Below are 22768 nucleotides of genomic sequence, written 5' to 3' on the forward strand. Positions count from 1 at the left end.
TAGGACTCTGCGTGTTCACTGCTGAGGGCCTGGGTTCAATACCTGGTGGGGGAACTAAGATCCCACAAGCCAAGTGGTGCAGCCAAAAAAAAAAAAGGAATTGAATTCTCCTCCACTTGAATGCAGGGCAGACTTAGCGATGTGCTTCCAATGAATAGAAAGTGGTAGAAGTGACAGCTTATGACTTCTGAGACTAGGACATAAAAGGTATTGTGACTTCCCCCTTGAAATCCCCCTCTTCTGTGGGAAGCCAGCTGCCATGATATGAGGACAGTGAAGCAGCCTGTGGAGAGGCCTGTATGGAGAGAAACTGAGGCCCTTACTAACAAACAGAACCAACTTGTCATCCATTTGTGTGAGCAACCTTGGAAGTGGATTCACCAGCCCCAGTCATCTGAAGCCTGAAGCCCTGACCAACACCTTGACTCAACCTTATGAGAGACTCCAAGTCATAACTGACCAGCTAAGCTGCTCCTGAATTTCTGACCGACAGGAGATAATAAATGTTTATTATTGTTTTAAACTACTAAGTTTTGGGGTAATTTATTACATAGCACTGGAAAATTAATACTCTGTAGAATCCAAACCACTGATCTCTTTGGTGCATATACATTTAGGATTGTCCTGTTTGCTGGTGGATTGACCCTTTTATCATTATGTAGTGTTCCTCTGTGTCCTTGGTAATTTTCTTTATTCTGAAATTGACTTTGTCTGGTATTTACATAGTTTCTCCTGCTATCTTTTGATTAACGTTTGCATGGTATATTTTCTTCCACACTTTACTCTCAACATATGATATATTTAAACTGAGTTCCTTAAAGACTGCATGTAGTTGGGTCATCTTTTATTTTTTAAAATTAATTAACTTATTTAAATAAATTTATCTATTTTATTTTTATTTTTGGCTGTGTTGGGTCTTCGTTGCTGTGCATGGGCTTTCTCTAGTTGTGGCGAGTGGGAGCTACTCTTTGTTGCAGTGCGTGGGCTTCTCATTGCAGCAGCTTCTCTTGTTGCAGAGCACGGGCTCTAGGTATGCGGGCTTCGGTAGTTGTGGCATGTGGGCTCAGTAGTTATGGCTCACAGGCTGTAGAGCGCAGGCTCAGTAGTTGTGGCACATGGGCTTAGTTGCTCCACAGCATGTGGGATCTTCCCAGACCAGGGCTCGAACCCGTGTACCCTGCATTGGCAGGAGGATTCTTAACACTGAGCCACCAGGGAAGCCCTGGGTCATCTTTTAAATCCAGTCTGCCAATCTCTGTCTTTTAACTGATGTATTTAGACCACTAACCTGTAATGTAATTATTTATATATTACAGTTTAAATACATCGTTTTATTTCTTGTTTTCTGTTTATTGTTTTTCATTTCTGCTTTCCTTTTTCCCTGTCTTCCTGAATATTTTTTAGGATTCCATTTTGTTTTACCTACAGTGTTTTTGAGTATATCGATTTGTATAGCCTTTTCAATAGTTGCTCTAGGTATTACTATATGTCTATCTCTATCTGCCATCCGTCTATCTGTTATCTATCTATCTATCTACCTAGGTAGCTAGCTAGCTATCTCTATGTATTATCAAAATCCACTGGTGCATTTTACTATTTAGAATGAAGTATAGAATCTTATTTCTCTTTATGTCCCTTTATCCTCCCCTTTATAATTGTCTTAATTATTTCATCTGCATTATTGAGAACCACATTAGGTGGTGTTTTAATTTTTTTTTTTTTTTTGCAGTACGCGGGCCTCTCACTGTTGTGGCCTCTCCTGTTGCGGAGCACAGGCTCCGGACACGCAGGCTCAGCGGCCATGGCTCACGGGCCCAGCCGCTCCGTGGCATGTGGGATCTTCCCGGACCGGGGCACGAACCCGTGTCCCCTGCATCGGCAGGCGGACTCTCAACCACTGCGCCACCAGGGAAGCCCCGCCAATTCTTCTCACTTAGCACTTGAAGAATCTTTATGTCACCTCCTCTGTCCTCCATAGTTTCTGATGAGAAATTTGCTGTCATTCTAATTGTTTGTCCTTTATAGTAATGCATTGTTTCTCTCTGACTCTTATAAGTATTCAGAAGTTTGACCATGATGTGTATTGGCATGGATTACTCTGGATTTATCTTGTTGGGGTTTTGTTTAGCTTCTTGAATCTGTAAGTTTTGCCAAATTTGAGAAATTTTCAGTCATTATATCTTTGAAGACTTTTTCAGTCCCACCCTCTTTCTCTTCTTTTGAGACTCTATTTTCTTCTTTCATCATCTAGGGATTTGGAGGAGACACTAATGTTAGATCATTTATAATAATCCTACATGTCCCTGAGGCTCTATTCACTTTTTTCCCCAGACCATTTTCTCTCTATTGTTCAGGTTGATTTGTCTTGTTCTACCTTCACTTTCACTGATTCTCTACTCAGTTCTCTCCATTCTGCTGTTGAGCCCATTCATTGAGTTTTAAAAAACTTTAGTTACTATATTTTCTACTTCTAAAATTTCCACTTGTTCTTCTTTATATCCTCTATTCATTTTCTGAGACTTTCTATTTCTTCATTTGTTTCATGTGTTTATAATTGCTCACTGAAACATTTTTATGATGGTTTCTTTAAAATCTTTGTCAGATAATTCTAACATATATGTCCTCTTGATGTTAGCATCTGTTGATTACCTTTTATCATTCAAGTTTGAGATCTTCCTCGTTCTTGGTATGATGACTGAGTTTTCAACTGAAACCTGGAATTTGAGATATTATGTTATGAGACTCTGGATCTTATTCAAATCTTGTGTTTTAGCAGGCCTCCTCTGACACTGCTCCAGTAGGTGAAGGGGGATGCTGCCTGCTTACATCTAGGCGGAAGTCCAGATTATTCACTTGGCCTCCTTTGATACCTGGGGCTGGGCTGGAGCTCCTTGTTACTGCTGAGCAGGGATGGGAGTTCAGGCTCCCACAAGCCTTCCACTCATATCCTCCTGGCTTGAAGAGATACCTTGTTACTTCCAGGTGGTGGTGAAATTTCAGACTCCCCATGTAGTCTCCACTGACACCCCAGGGAGAGGGAGGGCTCATTACACTGCCCAGTGGGGATGAGAGTCCCTGCTCCTCATTTGGCCTTCTCTGACATTTGATGGGGGTGTTAGGGGCACCATGTTACAGCCTGGCAAGGGAGGAAATGTAAGCTTCTCCACTTGGCTTTTGCTGCCAGGGCTGGGGCTACAGCTGCTCATTTGTTTATGGTGTTTGGCTGGAGTAGGGTTGTTATTGTTTACAAGTCTTCTGTCTTGCCAGGCTGTCCCTTTTCTGGTCCTTTGGCTGGAGACAGCAGACTTTTCTTGAGGTGTTTTGTGTGTGACTGTCAGTGTTTGGGGGCAGCCAGCTTCTCCAATATCCAGTCTGGATATACAGGCAAAAAGGAAAATTGGAACTCAATGCTCTGTCATTCATTTGACCCTGAGGTCCTTAGCCAGTCTGCCTTTCTTCTCTCCACCTTTCTGAGTCTCTTATGTTTGCTTTACACATAATATCCAGGGTTTCAGTTGTACTTAGTGGGAAGACTATGGAGAAGTATATCTACTCCATCTTCCTAGAAGTGGAATTCTTCAGATCTCACTTTGGGTAATTTTCTAACACATTAGGTTTCTGACAAAGCTGAGTGACATACCTGATTAATTCTATGATTAGAGCAAACATCCCTGACTCATGAGCACTAGAAACTCTTTTGCCAACATCACAGCCTGCCTCGTGTCATTATTAATGATGTGCGTTAATGATGTCTTCTCTGATTCATCTTTGTTCCCCATCCTTATCTCTCAGGGTTCAGCACAGTGTCTGGAACAAGATGTTCAAGTTTTAATAGCAATAACTACTATCTATTAATTGCATATTATATGCTGGGTACTTAAATATTTTTTATTTGTCAGAACAACTCTGCAGGTAGATATTACTATTCCTACTTTACAAAAGAGAGCTGTGAGGCTCAGAGAGGTTAAGGGAAGGAATCCAGCCTGAGGGGATTGAATAGCCAGTCAAACCACACAGATATGGTAGAGGTGTGAAGGCAGGCTTGCCCCAATTCACTGCTGTTGCTCTTTATGCCTTGCCATCCTTCTTTGATTGTCTACAACAACTATGCCAGCTGCCTGAGTGGGCCAGAGACTGGGGTCCCCACACCATTACTTCTAAAAAAAGATGTAGTCTGGGCATGCTATCTCAGATCTGCAATTGAAGACTTTACTGCCAGAAGAGGAAATCATACAGGAGGCAAAGGAGTGTATTCTAGAATGTCTAGTAATCCTAGAGAAGCAGTTACAATTTAAGAGTGCAAGTTCTGGAGCCAGAATTCCTGAGTTCAAATTCTGGCCAGACCACTAAACTCACTGTTTAGCCTTGGACAAATTACTAGATTGCTCTGTGTCTCAGTTTGCTCATCAGTAAAATGGGGGCAATAATAATGGTACTTACATCAAAGGGTGATTATGAAGATTAAATGAATTGTTACACACCCAGCGCTCAGAACAGTGCCTGGCACATAGGGAGCACTCAGCAAATGTTGGCAATATATTAAAAAAAAAGAATATTACAAGATGAATAAGAAACAGCTCTGCAAACAAGAGCATCCAGTCAAGTGAGGGCCTTAGGGGTCAGAGAGGCCGTAACTAACTCACCCTGAATGCAGGGAGGGGCAACGGGGACTTCCCTGCAGAGGGGTCACCTGGCCTGAGTCTCAGAGTGTAGGAACTAGCCAGGTGCGAGGGCAGAGGCACCAGTGGAGCTGAGACCCAGAGGCTGGAGAGCCTGAGCCTGGGATAAGGAGTCTTGCAAGAGGGAAAAGGAGGGGAGACCTGCTCCAGTGGGAGAGACAAGTCTTTTCGGCTTCTAGGGCCTTAGCCACTTCCCACCCCCACCAAGAGCAGGAACTCTGCCCCCAGGCCTGGAGGAGATGCAGACTTCTCCTCAGGGCAGCTGAATGGCCCTCAGGGATTTTCATGGTCCCTGAGACTTCCAGCCAGCTGGAGATCTCATTTCCACAAGCATCAACGTTGCTTTTTTTCCACTGTTAATAAAAGATGTGTTCCGGTGACACCTGAGTTGGAGTGAGGTTCTGTTAGACTGACAGATGGAAGGAGGAAGAACTCGGCTCTGGGGGAGCAGGGAGAAGAGACTCAGAAAAAGGGAGGTGGGAAGGCAGACAGCCTGCTGCCTGAAGCTGTAGCTACTGCCCAAACTGTCACCATCATTCACCTGTGATGACTTAAATTTAAATAAATTAAAATAAAACAGAAATTCAGTTTCTCAGTTGCACTGACTACTTTTCAAGCGCTCACTAGTTTCATGTGACTGAAGGCTACTTTATTAGCGCAGATTTAGAACATTTCCATCATCCCAGAAAGTTCTGTTGGTCAGCACTGGCCTGGAGGCACCGCAGGGAGGCATTTCTTCCCTGCAGCTGAGTTGTAGACAACGTAATAATTTGCAAAACAGTGGAGTAAGCTCTGTTTACCAGGCTCCTTCCTAGTCAGGGTTTGCACAGCCAGCATCTTTGCTGTGCCTCTGAGACACAGTAAGGCTGAATGTCAAAATATGTCTGCCAGGGCTTCCCTGGTGGTGCAGTGGTTGAGAGTCTGCCTGCTGATGCAGGGAACACGGGTTCGTGCCCCAGTCTGGGAAGATCCCACATGCCGCGGAGCGGCTGGGCCCGTGAGCCATGGCCACTGAGCCTGCGCGTCCGGAGCCTGTGCTCCACAACGGGAGAGGCCACAACAGTGACAGGCCTGCGTACCGCAAAAAAAAAAAAAAAAAAAAAATGTCTGCCAAACTGTTCTATGTGATAAGGGGTGAGGCATTTGACTTGAGCAATGAGGAAAATCAGGTGTGAGAGGAACCAGGGAAAATAGCTTCTTATACAGAGGGAAGGAGGGAGTCATTCCAGTCTTGTGGCAGAAAGACCGAGGTGGGACTTGGGGGAAGATGGTAACACTGAATGGGATTTTTTCAGGAAAAACGTCCTGCCTTTCTCTCAAAACTTCAGCAGAGAGTCAAGAGCCATAAAATGCATGGTGGGCTGGCTCGTCATGTGGAAACCAGGGAAATAGCCAAGTTGCAAATAGGAGTCAGGGGCGTGGGCACCAGGCCACGCAATATTCATGGAACCTCACTGCAAGCTTGGCCCTGTGTTAGGCATTTGGACACAAGTGTAGCTAAGACAGCCCCTCCGCCTGTTCTCCACACTGCAAGGGTGAGTGTGTGACATGGGGAGAGATTCTAGTGCTTAGGGAACACAAAAGAGGTCTGAACTTGTTGAGATGGGGGTCATGGAAAGTCCCCCCCACCCCCAAGGAAGGCATGTCTTTTTGGTTGTGAGGGAGGCACGGAAGCCACCAGATGGGGCGCGGGACAGAGAGGTGACCCTCCAGGGGGGTGCGTAGCTGGAGGGCCACAATCCTCCTTGGCTTCCGCCAGGCCCCGCTCGGTGCTGGCCAACAGCAGGGCCCGATGGCCAGTTGCGTGCTGGGGATGAGGTGACCAAAGCAGGGTGGGAGGGTGAACCCCCCTTCTTGTTGAGCCCCCTTGGAGTGGAGAGGAGGAAGGGACTCCTGTGCCCATCAGAGGAGCTGAGCCTTCTGGACGGGGAGGGCCCCGGCCGACCACCACTGCTCACCTGAGCCCCGCCAGCTTCCTCGCCATGGGCCAGGGCTTGGTCCGCATGGTGGCGATGAGCTTCTTCTTGTCTTCCACCTGCTCCAGAATCTGGGCCAGTTCCTCCTCAGACAGAGACTCCCCACCGGAGGTGCTGGAGGCCAAGGAGGATGACCTGGAGCAGAGGCGGGGTGGAGCAGAGGGGAGTGAGGAGGAGGCCGGGGTCCTCAGGGGCACTGTGGGATGTGAGGGGCCCCACCCAAGATGCCCCCAGCTCCCGCCCACACAGGCCTGCCCCACTCAGAGCCCTCCGCGACTCCTCCCACCTGGCAGAGGAGGCCACTTCTCCTCCTGGAGCCCAGGGCCCCTCGCGGGCTGCCTCCTCAAGCTCCATGCCCCTGAGTCCCCCCCACGCTGCACACCCTCGCTCATGCAGGGCTGCCCAATGGGAATATAATGTGAACCATGTATTGTAATGTTAAGTTTTCTAGTAGCTATATTAATATGATAAACAGACATGGACATATTAATTTTAATAATACATTTCATTTAACCCAGTATATGAAAAATTTATAATTTATAATTACAGTAATGTAATCGGTGTAAAAATTATTAATGAGACATTTTACATTCTTTTTGTACTGTCTTCAAAACCCAGGGTTCATCTTGTACTCACCGTGGATGTCAATTCAGGCACAAAATTTTCATTGAACATATTTACTCTATACTTGGATTTCATAAAATTTAGTTGAAAAAGTAGATTTACATATCCAAATTTTTAGACATACTTAAAAGTTTCCTTGTAAATGAATAAAGTAACATAATATCATTTTCCTTTGATGTTCACATCTGCACTGACAAAATTAGTTTGTCTTTTTTTTTTTTTTCCCCAGAAGAAATGCTTTGGCTTCAAAGTTAAATCAACTTCAAAACTACATCTGGGGCTTCCCTGGTGGCACAGTGGTTGAGAGTCCGCCTGCCGATGCAGGGGACACGGGTTCGTGCTGCGGTCCGGGAAGATCCCACATGCCGCGGAGCGGCTGGGCCCGTGAGCCATGGCCGCTGGGCCTGCGCGTTCGGAGCCTGTGCTCCGCAACGGGAGAGGCCACAACAGTGAGAGGCCTGCGTACCACAAAAAAAACACAAAAAACAAAAAACAAAACTACGTCTGTTTGTCCAAGTTAAGTAAATTTTTTAACTCAGTGGTATTAACATCAGATTAAAATTAAATTGAATTAAAAATTCAGTTCCTCAGTCACACCAACCACATTTCAAATGCCTAGCATGTGGCTAGTGGCTATTGTATGGAACAGCACAACTGCAGAGACCTTCCAGCTGGAGGGTGTGATGACCCTCACCATCTAACAGACAAGACTGTGTGCTCACCTGCCACAAAATCCAGGTTCTTGTCTGTGCTACACACAGCCTCCTTCACTCATAAAAACAGTGACTCTCAGCTGAGATGGCAGCAGCTGACGGGGTGAGGGAGGGGCTGGAGAAGTGTTCTGCCTGTGCAGCCTTTTTAGCACGTTTGATAAATGGAAATATCAGGATGTGAGCTTGGGTTACCACAGGTTTTAGAAACCAGTTTGCCTCTGTGAGTTTAGCTTCTGATCAACTCCTAAGGAGCAAGGAGAGGTCACAGGAATAAGGTGGAGAAGGGGGGACCCTAGCTCTTAAATGCTGGAAAGCCTAGAACACAGGGACCTTTTGCCTTATCTCACCCCCCCCCCCAGGATATCTGCCTTTGAGTCTTTGCATAAGTTGTTCCCTCAGGTTGGGTGGTGGTAGGGGGGTGGGACATTCAGTCATTGCTTGTTCAAATTCCACCTGGGCTTTAAAGTCTTAATGAAATATTTACCTTCTTCATGGAGGAACCGCAGCCTCCCAGCAACATGCTCTTCATCAAATCCTTTCTTGCAAACATATTGCCTTCTGCTTTGTGTTGTGATAGCTGATGCCCATGTCCTACCTCCCCTGCTAGACTGTCAGTTTCTGAGGAACAGGACTGGATATTTTTCATCTCTCTATGCCCTGCCATGGCACTCAGCTGAAAATGGCACAAATGAGTCCTTGTCTGCATCCCTTACTTTGCATCTGCCACCCAGACAGGATGGGACCTCCTCCTTCTAAACTTCTGGACACTCTGGGGCCCGTCAATGATGCATTCAAATTCTCTCTAAGTTGCTAAGGACACCATGCACCCTTTACTCTGTTAGCTCAGGTCTAGGGACAACCAGACAGTAGACGAAAGCCCTAACTGAGCCAGGGATGGCTGGCAGGGGTGACAGAAGAAATCAGTGGCTCCTGTTGTGGGCCTTAATTTCCTCTGTAAAGTTGGAGATGTACAGTGGAACACCTGAGTGAGGGTGTGGGCAAGGAAGGTTTATTAGAAACCATTGGAAGGAGCATCAGTTCTTTGCCATAGTCCTGGTATTTCTGTTTCCAAAGCCTCCCAGCCCATTATCAATGGGGATTCTTAAAACATCCTGAGAAGTGATGCAAAGTAAAGTGGAAGAGGGAGGCAAAGAGAGGGAGATGTCCCATCAAAATTGGTAGCAAAAAATGAAACTAAAATCCCAACTTGCTGATTCCATAAACTGGCTCTATCCACTAACCCCCGTATGCAGATGCTAATGGAACAAAGGAAACACAGCAAGTAAACCAAACCCCCAAATCCTAGAATTTCAGAGCTGGTAGAACTTTTGAAGTTCTTCTAGATCAAAGCCACATTTCACAGAAGAGGACACAAGTCACCTTAGGAAATGGTGTGCTTAAGCCCTGGAAAGACTCCTAAATCCAATTTTGTTAATTTCTCTCAGCTCCTCATCAAGAGCTGTGGTGAGTCACCAGCTGAAATTGAGGAGAATTGGGATCTTTTCTCACCCTGCTGCCATATCACCTCCCCACTCAGAGCTCCACTTGCACCTGCGCTCCAGGAGGGCTTTGAGTGGAGAGTGTGCAGCGGCCCCTCAACCTGGGATGGCTGTGACCCTCATCCCGGTTCCGCCCCCAACCGCGAAGAGCTTGGCAGGGGCAAAGGCAGGGACTAAGAAAAGAGAGCAGGGGCCGCCCGTTTATGGGAGAGAATGAGGGGGGAAGACGACACCTGGCCCTTATCAACGGAGGAAGCAGGGCTGGAAGGAGAGGGAGAGCGCGGATTGAAGCGCGCCTGAAGCCCCGTCACAACACACCTGTGTTTCTTCAGCTGCTTCCACATCTCCTCCTTCCTCGGCACCTCCTTTTCCTTCTTTGGAGGTGCTCGGTGCTCCCTGAGGGAAGCTCTCCCGTCCCTCTTCCTCCTTCCTCCGCAGGTCTTCTCTGCCGAGCCTCGCTCCGGTTCCCCCAGCTGCTCTCTGCGTCCCCTGCGCTCTGCCTGCTTCCTCCGGGGAGACCCTGACCCCGGGCTGCCCCCGGCCCGCTCCTTCTGGCCAGGCGGGGCTCGGCGCCTGCCCGGCGCGTTCTCGGCTTTGTGAGTCCGCTTCCTCGAGGGTCTCCTCCCGGACCTGTAACCTGCAGCGGCAGGAAATGAACAGTTGTGGCCTCACGGGCCTCGACCCCAGGAAAGTGTCCCCAGCTGTGAGAAATCAGATGTTCAAGATGCTTCCTGGACCTTATTGGTTCCAAAAGCCACCTCTTTCAGACAGAGCCTCTGCTCTCGGCTGAAAGCTAATGTCTCCCTCCTCTGACCGGCTGGCACTCCCACACTCTCACCTAAACCTCAGCTAGAGACCCAGACACATGCCTTCCTCTGCTTGGGGGTGCAGTCCCTTGGGTCAGAGCTCAGTCCTCTCCTGACGCCCAGGGCCGAGGCCAAGCGTAAGCCTCTGTTTGGTAAGGCTGGAAGACTGAGACGCGGAGGGCCTGCTGGCTCCATTCTCCAAGGGCTGTCCCCTCATGTGCCCCACCTGGCATGAGGGAAGGGACGGGGTGGGGGGGGGGGCGGTGAGAGCAGCGGAGTTGGTTCCGATTCTGTGTCTCAGCGCTGCTCCCACGTTGTTGTTCTTATTTTAAACCATGACTTTATAGCACTGGCAAATGGCCTGGCTGAGCAGAATCTACTCTCAAGTGTGAACTTTCCTCAACAGCTTGCCCAACACCTAGTGTAAGCACAACTATTCCAGCTGGGCAGTTACACATTAAATGCAGGAAAAATTGTAATGAGGTTCTGGTATTAATAAGCAACCTCTCCACCACTTACTAGCAGGGTGTCTTTGAGCCAGTCACTTAACCTCTCTGAGTCTCAGCTCATCTCTAACATGGGGATGTTACTACTCCATCAGCTTGTTAATGAACATGACACAGTGACTGACTTCTGAGAACAGACGTCATTACTCTGATATTCTTATCTGGAAATAAGATTTTTTTTTTTTCCGGTACGCGGGCCTCTCACTGCTGTGGCCTCTCCCGTTGCGGAGCACAGGCTCCGGACGTGCATGCTCAGCGGCCATGGCTCACGGGCCCAGCCGCTCCGCGGCTTGTGGGATCTTCCCGGACCGGGGCACGAACCCGTGTCCCCTGCATCGGCAGGCGGACTCTCAACCACTGCGCCACCAGGGAAGCCCGGTCAAGATCTTTTTACTTGTATAAAGAACACAGGTTTGGAGCTAGGCCAGTCTGCCCGAAAATATCAGTTCTATAATTTACTTATCTCTGTGACCACAGATAAATTACTTAACTTTTCTGTGCCTCAGTTTCCTCACCTGTAAAATGGCTCTAGTAGCCACTACATAGTTAGGTTAGGTTAAAACAGGAATAGTTAGGTTAATTTAAAACAGGAATAAAGGGTCTGACTCATGAGAGGTACTCAACAAAGGCCCTCCTCCTTCCCTCCCACTTCCAGCCTGCCTTGCCATTTTTGTGCTCTAAGTGGGCATCACCTGGAACCTGATCTGTCTGCAGAGCACAGGTTCTCACTTTTCACAGTGGCTCCCCATCCAGGCTTTTCTGCCACCACTAGGCAGATTTTCCCAACAGAGCTGTGAGAGCCCCAACTTTGGGCAGGGCAGGGCAGAGTGGAGTTTCATCACCCAACATCCCCATCAGCAGTCCCATCAGTGATGGAGTCCAGGACAAGGAGTCCCAGGTTCTCAAATTCTTGCCTCTGTCCACTCCTTTTCCAGCCTCTCAAGGTTGTGCGTGCAATGTAGCAGCCACAGAGAGTTTTCCTCGCTGCTCCATGACCCTTGAGCTTTACATTCTGAGAAGCGAGCCACCCCGTGAAACAGCAACCAAAGCTGGTCGCTGGTGGATTTGGGCAGAGTAAGCTGGGGATTCAGAGTCTGGATATGTGGGCCTGAAACCTTGTTCTGCTGGTTATTACCTCGGTAACACTGGGCAGGTTTCTTGTTCTCTCTGAGTCAGTTTTCTCGTGGGTGTGCTGTGAGTGGTCTACCCAGATCTCCATTATCTGGCCGTGGCATTGTCCCTTAGCTGCTATGCATGTTGGCTCTTACAGTTCACAGCTTCTCCCTTCCCAAGGGAGCCCATGGTTGATGGAAACCATCTTGGGAAATGTCTGGGAGTTTACATCCCTCCCCTCTCCTCAAGTCAGCTGACAGCCAATTGCTAACTGATATGGGGTACAAAAAGTCCAGTCCTCTGGCCTCCAGGCAGAGCAAGTCTGTGGTTCAGTCACTCTCCAGAGCTCCCTGTGGGATCAGGCAGAGGCTAGACCCCAGCTGAACACACAGCTTTGCTCAGCTCCTTCCCTTGATCTGTCCTGCTTCCCTTACTCCTTGTCTCCTGAGAGCTGCCCTCAATAAATCACATGCACAAGAATCCCCATCTCAGGCTCTACTTCCAGGGGACCTGATTTATCTATAGGCATCTATCTCAAAGTGTGGTAGGTAAATCCAACTGAGATAATATCTATACAAGTGTGATGTAAGGGGAGCATGCTGGATTTAGCAAACAGAATTTGCTCTGTAGTTCAAAGATAAACTATCCAGAGTTCTCTTCTTGGATCTCAAACTAGGATACTGGTAGAATCCAAGAAGCACAGTGGTGGGCTTCACCCAGACCTGAGGAAGATATTCTGGAGGAAGAAACTTCTAAGCTAAGACCTAGAGTGAAAATAGAGGTGTGTGTGTGTGCGCAGCGAGTGGGTATAGGGCAGGGTTAGGTAGTGAGTGGGTAGGAAGGACGCCAGAAAAGTTTTAAGCAGAGGTGACATGGTCAGTTTTGTGCTTTTATAAAGGTCCCATTCAGTATTCAAACCCCAATGGAGGGAGTTTCTTGATAAAGAGACTTCAAGAAACTGTAATCATAAAGGATACTGGAAAAAGAATTGTTCTGCCTTGGCTAAGAAGATAGAGAAAATAGGTAAAAAATGAAATGATTGGACTTCTGGGTTTCACTCCAATGTGTAAAGAGCTCCATCCTACTAACAAGAAAAAAGCTGAACAAACTGTAAAACAATTCTTTTTAGATCCATCAGAGAATTGAGTTTGTAGGGCAAGCTACTGTCCGCAAACTGGAGAGGCAGAGAATCATAGCTTACCTTGAGCAGAAGCCCTCCATGGGAGCCAGGGCTTGTAGTGCTTAAAGGGAGAGTATTCAGGGCTTACTTTAATTAGGTATGGGAAGATACTCAGACATGGAAATGACTGTCATGGAGGAAGAGGTTTTTGGACTTACAGATCCCAAGCAACACCGTGTCACATAGGGCCACATGAGGAGGCACAATGTTCAGTCAGCAGCAAGGCAGAGAGGAAAAATGTGGGCAAGAGCCTTTATTATGGTTTCTAAGGAAAGGAAGGGGTGAGGCAGGGTAAGCAAGTTTAGGATTGGCTAATTTGAATAATTTCAGTGGGCCCTGGAGCATAGGGGCATTCCCTAGTTGTTCTGATACCAGGCCCAGGGGTGAATAGGGCGGGTGGATAGAGGCCCAGAGTATGAGCTTGATAAAGGTTGAGGTTATAAACCCTGGGTTGGTTGGTTTGCCTACGAAAGGAAAGCTTGCAGATGAGTTGTTTGCTATCTCTAAGAATTAGCTAAAACTGGGAGGGCTGTCCTTCCAGGGTCAAAAAAGCCTCAAGGTGCCAAAGGATCAGAATATAGAAGATAAAAAGCATGGCTATTACTGGTAGGAATGCAAACTGTAATTGATGAAATGCTTATTGTGTACTGGCTTAAGGGTTAAAAAGCTATGGGGCCCAGTCTTTGGAGGAGGGGGCACACTTTCCTGAATTTTACCTCCTGGGAGCACTAGCAGGTTCTCACTGTGAAGACTGGAGGAAAATCCATGGTGCTTCCAGCAGGGGGAGGGGAAAGTACTCATTTTAAAATATGAAAAGTAACCCAGATTGTCCTGTTCTCTTTAACAAAGGCCTGCTGTGAGATAATAGAAATATATATTGGTCTCTGTCCCCAGTTCCAGGCACAGAGGTCCTAAAATCTTTGTAAAATCCTAAGGGCACTAGGAACATCTATTCTTCTAATGAGGTGATTCTGATGGGCTCCTGAATGGCTGGATGGGGGCTGGTCACCAGAAAGACCAACCCATGATTAGAAGCTTGGAATTGTCAGCCCTGCCTCACCCCCAACCTCAATATGGGGGAGAAGGGCTAGAAATGAAGTTAAGAATTGATGATGCCTATGTGAGGAAGTCTCTATAAAATCCCAATAACAGTGGGTTGGGAGAGCTTCTTGATGGGTAAACACATCCACATACTGGGAGGGTGATACACTCCAACTCCCAGACCTTGCCTCATGTATCTCTTCATCTGCTGTTACTCTGTATCCTTTATTATATCCTTTAATAAACTGGTAAATGTAAATAAATATTTCTCTGAGTTCTGTGAGCCACTCTAGCAAATTAATTGAACCCAAGGAGGGGGGTCTTTGGGACCTTGGATCTATAGCTGGTTGGTCAGAAGGACCTGGGCTTGTGATTGGTATCTGAAGTGGGGGTAGGTTTCAATCTTGGGGAAATAAGCCTGTGGGGTCTGAGTAGGTAGTGTCCGAATTGACTTATACTGTGGGACATCCAGCTAGTGTCACACTGTTGTAAGGGAAAACTTCCATACATTTGGTGACAAGAAATATCAGAAGTGAAGTGTTCTGTGTGAGTAGTAAAGGAGACACATAGGGAAGAAACTCACAGTAGGGAAGAATTGGGTTTTTCCCTATGTGGGAAAGAAAAAAAACAGAGTTTTTCCTTTACACCTATGCTCCAGGGAAACTATTTTACCAGAGTGAGCCTAACTGACCAGAGTTTACCAGCTTTATTGACCTGGAGGAATGGAAATACCCCCACTCCAGCTACCTCTAGACTTCTTGTGTCACCAAAGGCTGGGGGGAGAAGGCTGAGAAGCTCTTGTGAAGGTCACAGCCTAGAGGCACAGGCTCACTAAAGACTGAAATCTAGTCATAGGATTATAGCATTTCCCCTGCCCCATAATTCACCACCACATAAACAAGACTCCAGTATAATGACAGGGGATGACAACAGAAAGAACTGCAAGGCTCAGACTCAAAAAAAGAAAAAAAAAAAAGGAGTTCCTAGGGAAACTCAAAACAACGGGAGAGACAAGAACAAGGACACTAAAGGAAATTGAGTCCTCTGACACCTACAGCTACAGTGAACAATGAACATGGCCTAACACTTAGCCAGACAAACATAAAACAACATACTAAAGGCCTATTTACCTCAGTTCCATTAACCCAGTACATCATGTTGGCTCTCAGCAAACAATTACAAGGCATACTAAGAGATAAAAAACACAGTTTGAAGAGACAGAGCAAACATCAGAACCAGACTTGGATATGGCAGAGGTTCTGGAATTATCAGACCAAGAATTTAAAATAACTATGATTAATATGCTAACAGATCTAATGGAAAAGGTGGACAACATACAAAAACAGATGGGTAGTGTAAGCAGAGAGATTGAAACTCTAGAGAAGAATTGAAAGGAAATGATAGAAACCAAAAACACTGTAACAGAAATGAAGAATGCCTTTGATGGGCTCATTAGTAGACCGATCATAGTCAAGTAAAGAATCAGTAGAGTGGAAGATATGTCAATAGAAACTTCCCAAACTGAAAAGCAAATAGAAAAAAGGATAAAAAGATAGAACAAAATATCCAAAGAACTGTGAGACAATTACAAAATGTGTAACATAGAGTAATGGGGATACCAGAAGGAGAAGAAAGAGAGAAAGGAATAGAAGAAATATTTGAAGTAATAATGGTTGAAAATTGTCTAAAATCAATGACAGCCACCAAACCACAGATCCAGGAAGCTCAGAGAACACCAACAAGGACAAATGTCAAAAAATCTCCTCCTAGTATATTGTATTAAAATTACAAAGAATCAAAGACAGAGAAAAAATCTTGAAAGAAGCCAGAAGGGGGAAGAAAAAAACTCATTTTACCTCTAGAGAAACAAGGATAAGAATTATATGATTTCTCTTCAAAAACCACACAAGCAAGAAGAGAGTGAAGTGGAATATTTTAAAGTGCTGAAAGGAAAAAAAAAACCACCCCATAGTCTAGAACTTTGTATCCAGCAAAATTATTCTTCAAACGTAAAGGAGAAATAAAGACTTTCTGAGAAAAACAAAAATTGACCAGACTTGCCTTGAAAGAAATGATAAGTTCTTCAGAGAGAAGGAAAATGATGGTCAGAAACTTGGATATACATAAGAAAGAGCATTCAAAAAAAAAAAAAAAAAGAAAGAGCATCCAAGAAGGAACAAACAAATGACGTATAAAATCTTTTATGTTTCTTACTTTTAATCTAACAGATAAGAGTTTTAAAATAATAATAGCAACAATATATTAGATGACTATAGCTAATGGATAAGTGAAATGAATGACAGCACTGTTAAAAGGATGGGAAGGAGGAATTGGGAAGACTCTGTTATAAAGTACCTGCACTACCCATGAAGAGGTATAGTGTTACTTGAAAGTGGACTTGGCTTAGTTGTTAATGTATACTGCAAACTCTAGTGCTAAAAAAAGTGAAAAATGCAGTATTTAGTATAATATGCTAAAAAAGGAGAGAAATTGGAATCATATAAAATGCTCAATCAAAACACAGAACAAGAGTGGAAGACAAGAATAGGAACAAAAAACAAGGGCAGTGAATAGAAACAGCAACAAATATGGTAAATATTAATCCAACTATATCAATAAACACTTTAAATGTCAATAGTCTAAATGAAGCAATTAAAGACAGAGATTGTCAAAGTGGACAAAAAAAGACAACTATATGTTGTCTACAAGAAATCTACTTTAAATATAAAGACACATATAAACTAGAAGTAAAGGGATGGAGAAAAAAATACCATGCTAACACTAAACAAAAGAAAGCTAGAGTAACTGTACTAATTTCAGACAAACAGATTTCAAAGCAAGGAAAATTACCTGGGATAAAGTAGGGCATTACATAATGATAAAGAGGTCATTTCTCCAAGAAGACAAAATAATCTCTCATATGTTTGCACCTAACAACAGAGCACCAAAATATGTGAAGCAAAATCTGATAAAACTGAAAGGAGAAATGGACAAATCCACTACTATAGTTGGAGACTTTAACACACCTCTATCAGTAATTGAAAGATACACTAGGCAGAAAATCAGTAAGGACATAATTGAACTGAACAGCACCATCAATCAACTGGATCTAATTGACATTTATAAAACACTTCATCCAACAACAGCAGAACATACATTCTTCTTGAGCTCACATGGAACATTCACTGAGATAGACAACATTCTGGCCCATAAACATATGTTAACAAATTTAAAAGAATAGAAATTATTCAAAGTATGAGGTCAGATCACAATGGAATTAAACTAGAAATCTGTAACAGAAAAATAACTGGAAAATACCAAAATATTTGAAGATGGAACAACACATTTTTAAATAACACATGGGACAAAGAAGAAGTCGCAAGAGAAATTTTAAAATACTTTGAATTAAATTTAAATGAAAATAAAACTTATCAAAATTTGTGGATGCAGCAAAAGGAGTGCTTAGAGAGGAATTGTAGTACTGAATACATACATTAGAAGACACTTAAAAATCTATAATCTAAGCTTCCACCTTGTGAAACTAGAATAGAAGAGCAAATTAAATCCAAACTAAGCAGAAGAAAAGAAATAATAAAAATTAGAACAAGACATCAATGAAATTTAAAACAGGAAAGCAATGGAGAAAATATGAAACCAAAAGTTTTTGTTTTTTTTTTTTTAAAAGAGCAGTAATATTGATAAACCTCTAGTCTGGAAAACCAAGGAGAAAAGTGAGAAAACACAAATTTCTAATATCAGAAATGAAAGGGTAGTTATCATTATTATCACATGGACTTTAAAAGGGTAGTAAAGTAATATTATGAAAAACTTGATGCTTATAAATCTGACAGCTTGGATGAAATAGACAAATTCCTAGAAAGACACAATTTACCAAAACTCATACAAGAAAAAATAGGTAATTTGAATAGGCCTATATCTATTTAAGAAATTGAATCAACAATTAATCTTAAACAAACAAACAAACAAAAAGAACCCAAGCCAAAAACCAACCAAACAAACCCAAAACCAGGCCCAGATGGTTTCACTAGTGAATTCCACCAAATGTTTAAAGAAAAAATATAATTTCTTTACAATCTCTTCCATAAAATTTCTATTAGGGAATACTTCCCAACTCATTTAATGAAGCTTGCATTACCCTAATACCAAAACTATACAAAAACATTACACAGAAGGAAAATTACAGATCAATATCCCTCATGAACATAGATGTCAACATCCTCAATAAAACATTAACAAATTGAGAGTTCCCTGGTGGCCTAGTAGTTAGGATTCCAGGCTTTCACTGCCATGGCCAGGGTTCAATCCATGGTCAGGGAACTGAGATCCCACAAGCTGCATGGCATGGCAAAAGAAACAAAACAAAACAAGACAAAAATATATATGTGAAGAATAACATACCACAGCCAAGTGGGATTTATTCCAGGTATGCAAGACTGATTCAATATTAGAAAATCAATTAATATAATCCATCATACCAACATGATAATGACAAAATATAATATGATCATATCAATAGATTCAGAAAAAGCATTTGAAAAAATACAACACCTATTCATAATAAAACCTCTCAGCAAACTAAAAGTAGATGGGATCTTCCTCAACCTGATAAAGAATTTTTACAAAAAACCTACAGCTAATATCACAGTTAATGGTAAGAAACTATATACTTTCCCCCTCAGACTGGGAACAAGATGTGGATGTTCCCTCTTACGCATTCAACATTTTACTGGAAGTCCCAGCTAATGCAATAAAACAAGAAAAAGAAATAAAACGTATACTGATTGGAAAGGAAGAAATAAAAATGTCTTTATTTACAGATTATATTATTATCTATGTAGAAAATCTCAATGAATCCACAAAAAACCTTCCTAGAACTAAAAAGTGATTATAGCAAGGCTGCAGAATGCAAAGCAAATGTGCCGGGGTGGGTGGTGCGGGGGTGAGTCAAGATGGCTGTGTGGGAAGACGTGGAGTTTGCATCTCCCCACAACTAGGGTGCCTGCCAGACGCTGGTGGGGGACCTTGATGCCCAGGAAGATGGGAGGAACCCCCAAGCAACCGGCTCATTTGCTCTGAGGGAAGCCGGCCACCATGTTGTGAGAATGCTCAAGCAACTCTAGGGGGACGTCGATGCGGGGAGGAATTGAGGCCTCCTGCCATTGGCCAGCATCATCTTGCCAACAGCCATGTGACTGGAGCAGATACTCCAGCCCTAGCCAAGCCTTCAGATGAGACTGCAGCTCCAGCCACCATCTCACCCACTCCCTCTTGAGAGATCAGGGGTCAGAACCACATCACTAACCATCCTCAGATTTCTGACCCACAGAAACTGTATGTGATGATAAATATTTATTGCTGCTTTAAAAAAAGAATTTAATGTGCCAAAGTCCTATATACCAGCAATGAGAAAATTGGAATTGAAATTAAAAACAAAACATCATTTACGTTAGTACCAAAAAATGAAATACTTAGGTATAATTCTAACAAACTATGTAAGGTCTATATGAGGAAAACTACAAAACTCTGATGAAAGAAATCAAATATCTGAATAAATGGAGAGCTATTTTATGTTCATGGATAAGAAGCCTCAATATTACTGAGATGTCAGCTCTTCCCAATTTCATCAGTAGATTCAACACAGTCCCAATCAAAATATCAATGAGTCATTTTGTGAATTTTGATACATTTATTCTAAAGTTTATATGGAATAGCAAAAGATCCAGAATAGCCAACATAAGAGAAGAACAAGGTTGAAGGACTGACACTACCCAACTTCAAGAGTTACTATAAAGCTACAGTAACAAGGCAGTGTGATATCAGTGAAAGAATAGACAAATGGATCAATGGACCAGAATAGAGAGCCCAGGAATAGACTCACACAAATATAGCCAACTGATCTTTGACAAAGGAGGAAAGGCAATTTCCAAAATGGTACTGGAACAACTGAACATCACATCATATATCAAGAAAAAAAAATCTAGACACAGACCTTATACCTTTCACAAAAATAAACTCAAAATGAATCATAGATCTAAATGTAAAATGCAAAACTATAAAACTCCTAGTAGGTAACATAAGAGAAAATCTAAGTGATCTTGGGTTTTGAAAGACTTTTTAGATAAAACACCTAAAGCATGATCTATGAAAGAAAAATTTGATAAGTTGGACTTTATTAAAATTTAAAAGTTCTGCTCTGCAAAAGACACTGTTAAGGGGCTTCCCTGGTGGCGCAGTGGTTGAGAGTCCACCTGCCGATGCAGGGGACACGGGTTCGTGCCTCGGTCCGGGAAGATCCCACATGCCGCGGAGCGGCTGGGCCCGTGAGCCATGGCCGCTGAGCATGCGCGTCCGGAGCCTGTGCTCCGCAACGGGAGAGACCACAGCAGTGAGAGGCCCGCGTACCGCAAAAAAAAAAAAAAAAAAAAGACACTGTTAAGAAGAAAATGAAAATACAAGCCATATGCTGGAAGAAAATATTTGTAAAACACATATTCAACAAAGAATTTGTACACAAATATACAAAGAACTATTAAAACTCAACAGTAAGAAAAACTCAATAAAAAAAAGTGGACAAAATACCTGAACAGATACTTAACCAAAGAAAATATACAGATGGGAGATAAGCATATGAAAAAATGTTATCACATGTCATCAGGGAACTGCGAATTAAAACAAGAAGATACTACTACACAGCTACCAGAATGACTAAAATTCAGTAGACTAACAGCACCAATTGCTGGTGAGGATGTAGAACGGCCACAACTATCATTTATTTCTAATAGGAATACAAAATGGTATAGCCACTTTGGAAGACAGTTTGGCAGTTTCTTAAAATGCTCAGCGTAGGTTTACCCTATGATGCAGCAATTGTACTCCTAGGTGTTTACCCAAATGAATTGAAAACTTAGGTCCACACAAAATACCTAAAAATGTTTATAATCAGCTTTATATTTGCCAAAAACTGGACGCAACCAAGATGTCCTTCAATGGACGACTGCATAAACAAACTGTGATACATACAGACAGTGGAATATTACTCAGTGTTAAAATGAAATGAGCTATCAAGCCATGAAGAAACGTGGCGGAACCGAGACCTCTCTGGCGGTCCAGTGGTTAAGACTCCACGCTTCCACTCCAGGGGGCGTGGGTTTGATTCCTGGTGGGGGATCTGTCCCACATGCCATGCTGCACGGCAAAACAAACAAACAAACAAACATGGAGGAACCTTCAATTCATATTCCTATCATATACCTAACTGAAAGAAGACAGTTTGAAAAGGCTACATACTGTATGATTGCAACCATATGACATTCTGGAAAAGGCAAAACTATGGCGACGATAAAAGATCGGTGGTTGCCAGGAGGGCAGGGGAAAGAGGAGGGACATTTTTAAGGCACATTATTCTGTATGATACTGTAATAGTGGATTTGTTAAAACCCATAGATTTTTTTATACTTCAATTTTAAAAAAAGGAAAAAAGCCCATAGAATGTACAACACAAGGAGTGAACCCTAACGTAAACTGTAGACTTTAGTTAATAATAATGCGTCAGTATTGGTTCATCAATTGTAACAAATATAACACACTAATGCAAGATGTTAATAATAGGGAAAGCTGGGGTGAGAGGAGGAAGGATGATTATATATGGGAACTCTGTATATTCTGTGCAATTTTCTTGTAAATCTAAAATTATTCTAAAAGATAAAATCTATTAAAAAATGAAATCATTGATCAATGAGATGCTCCAAGGGACATCTCAAGGAGAAGTTTCTCTAAAGATTAAAGGAGCTCATTTGATTTGTTTATAAGATGTCAATGTGTTTATATAAATTAAATATTCCAAAAAATCGTAGAAATTTGGTAAAAATTTGGCAAATGAGCTAGTTTATTATGTCTGGTTTGATAAAAAGAAATACGCCTTCTTTGATTTTTCAGCATTAAATACAACACAAGATTATACTTTTATTCTACTTAGGTATCCTAAACTTATATAGGTTCATTGATTAAATATGCTAGTGATACTTCTACTTAAAGTTTAAGAAATACATAAATTTGTGCTTAATTAAATTGATTCATCATTCTGAACATTTGATTTCAATAGATTTATGTTTTATAGTATTCCAGCTGCAAGATTAATTTCCAAGATTTATAGGTATCTTGAAACTTTGGACTGATACTAAATTGAGTTAATGGTATGCATTGGATGCCTAGATCATTTCTAAGTAAGATGAAATTCTGAAACATTGATTACTAAGCAAGATTTTAAGTTTGTATCCTTTTGCTTCTTTTTAAAAAATATGCTACCTAGAAGTAAGATCTTTGTGTCTGTAAATGAATATGTACATTTCTGTCCCTTTGAAAAATTATGTGTGGGTTGTGTTGGTTTGCAGAAAGTTGTGTTATGTGTACTCATGAGTTCTGCTAGTCTCAAATGCTGATGTGTGACAGCTGACAATTATCCATCTTCCCAGCTTATTCTGTGAGACAGAAGTTCCTTCAGTTAACGGTTATAATCCAGTGAGACTCTACTATGATTAGTCTTGACAGAAAGGCACAACTTTGTATGCAAAGTAAAAAATGTGTTTTTGTTAAGGGAGAAGGAATAGGTTT

At 43.0% G+C, this 22768-nt stretch overlaps 1 protein-coding gene across 1 annotated transcript in view; it reads right to left on the minus strand.

The window, feature by feature from the left end:
• Window positions 1-22768, minus strand: part of TMC2 (transmembrane channel like 2) — an 88716-nt gene that overhangs the window by 51320 nt on the left and 14628 nt on the right. The window contains 2 exon segments of the mRNA XM_089895422.1: window positions 6638-6790; window positions 9810-10128. Coding sequence (XP_089751548.1) covers window positions 6638-6790; window positions 9810-10128 — 472 coding nt within the window.

Source organism: Delphinapterus leucas, chromosome 15, assembly GCF_059928025.1.
Source record: "Delphinapterus leucas isolate spDelLeu-1000000601 "Yukka" chromosome 15, BTC_Dleu_Yukka2, whole genome shotgun sequence".
Classification (NCBI taxonomy): Eukaryota; Metazoa; Chordata; class Mammalia; order Artiodactyla; family Monodontidae; genus Delphinapterus; species Delphinapterus leucas.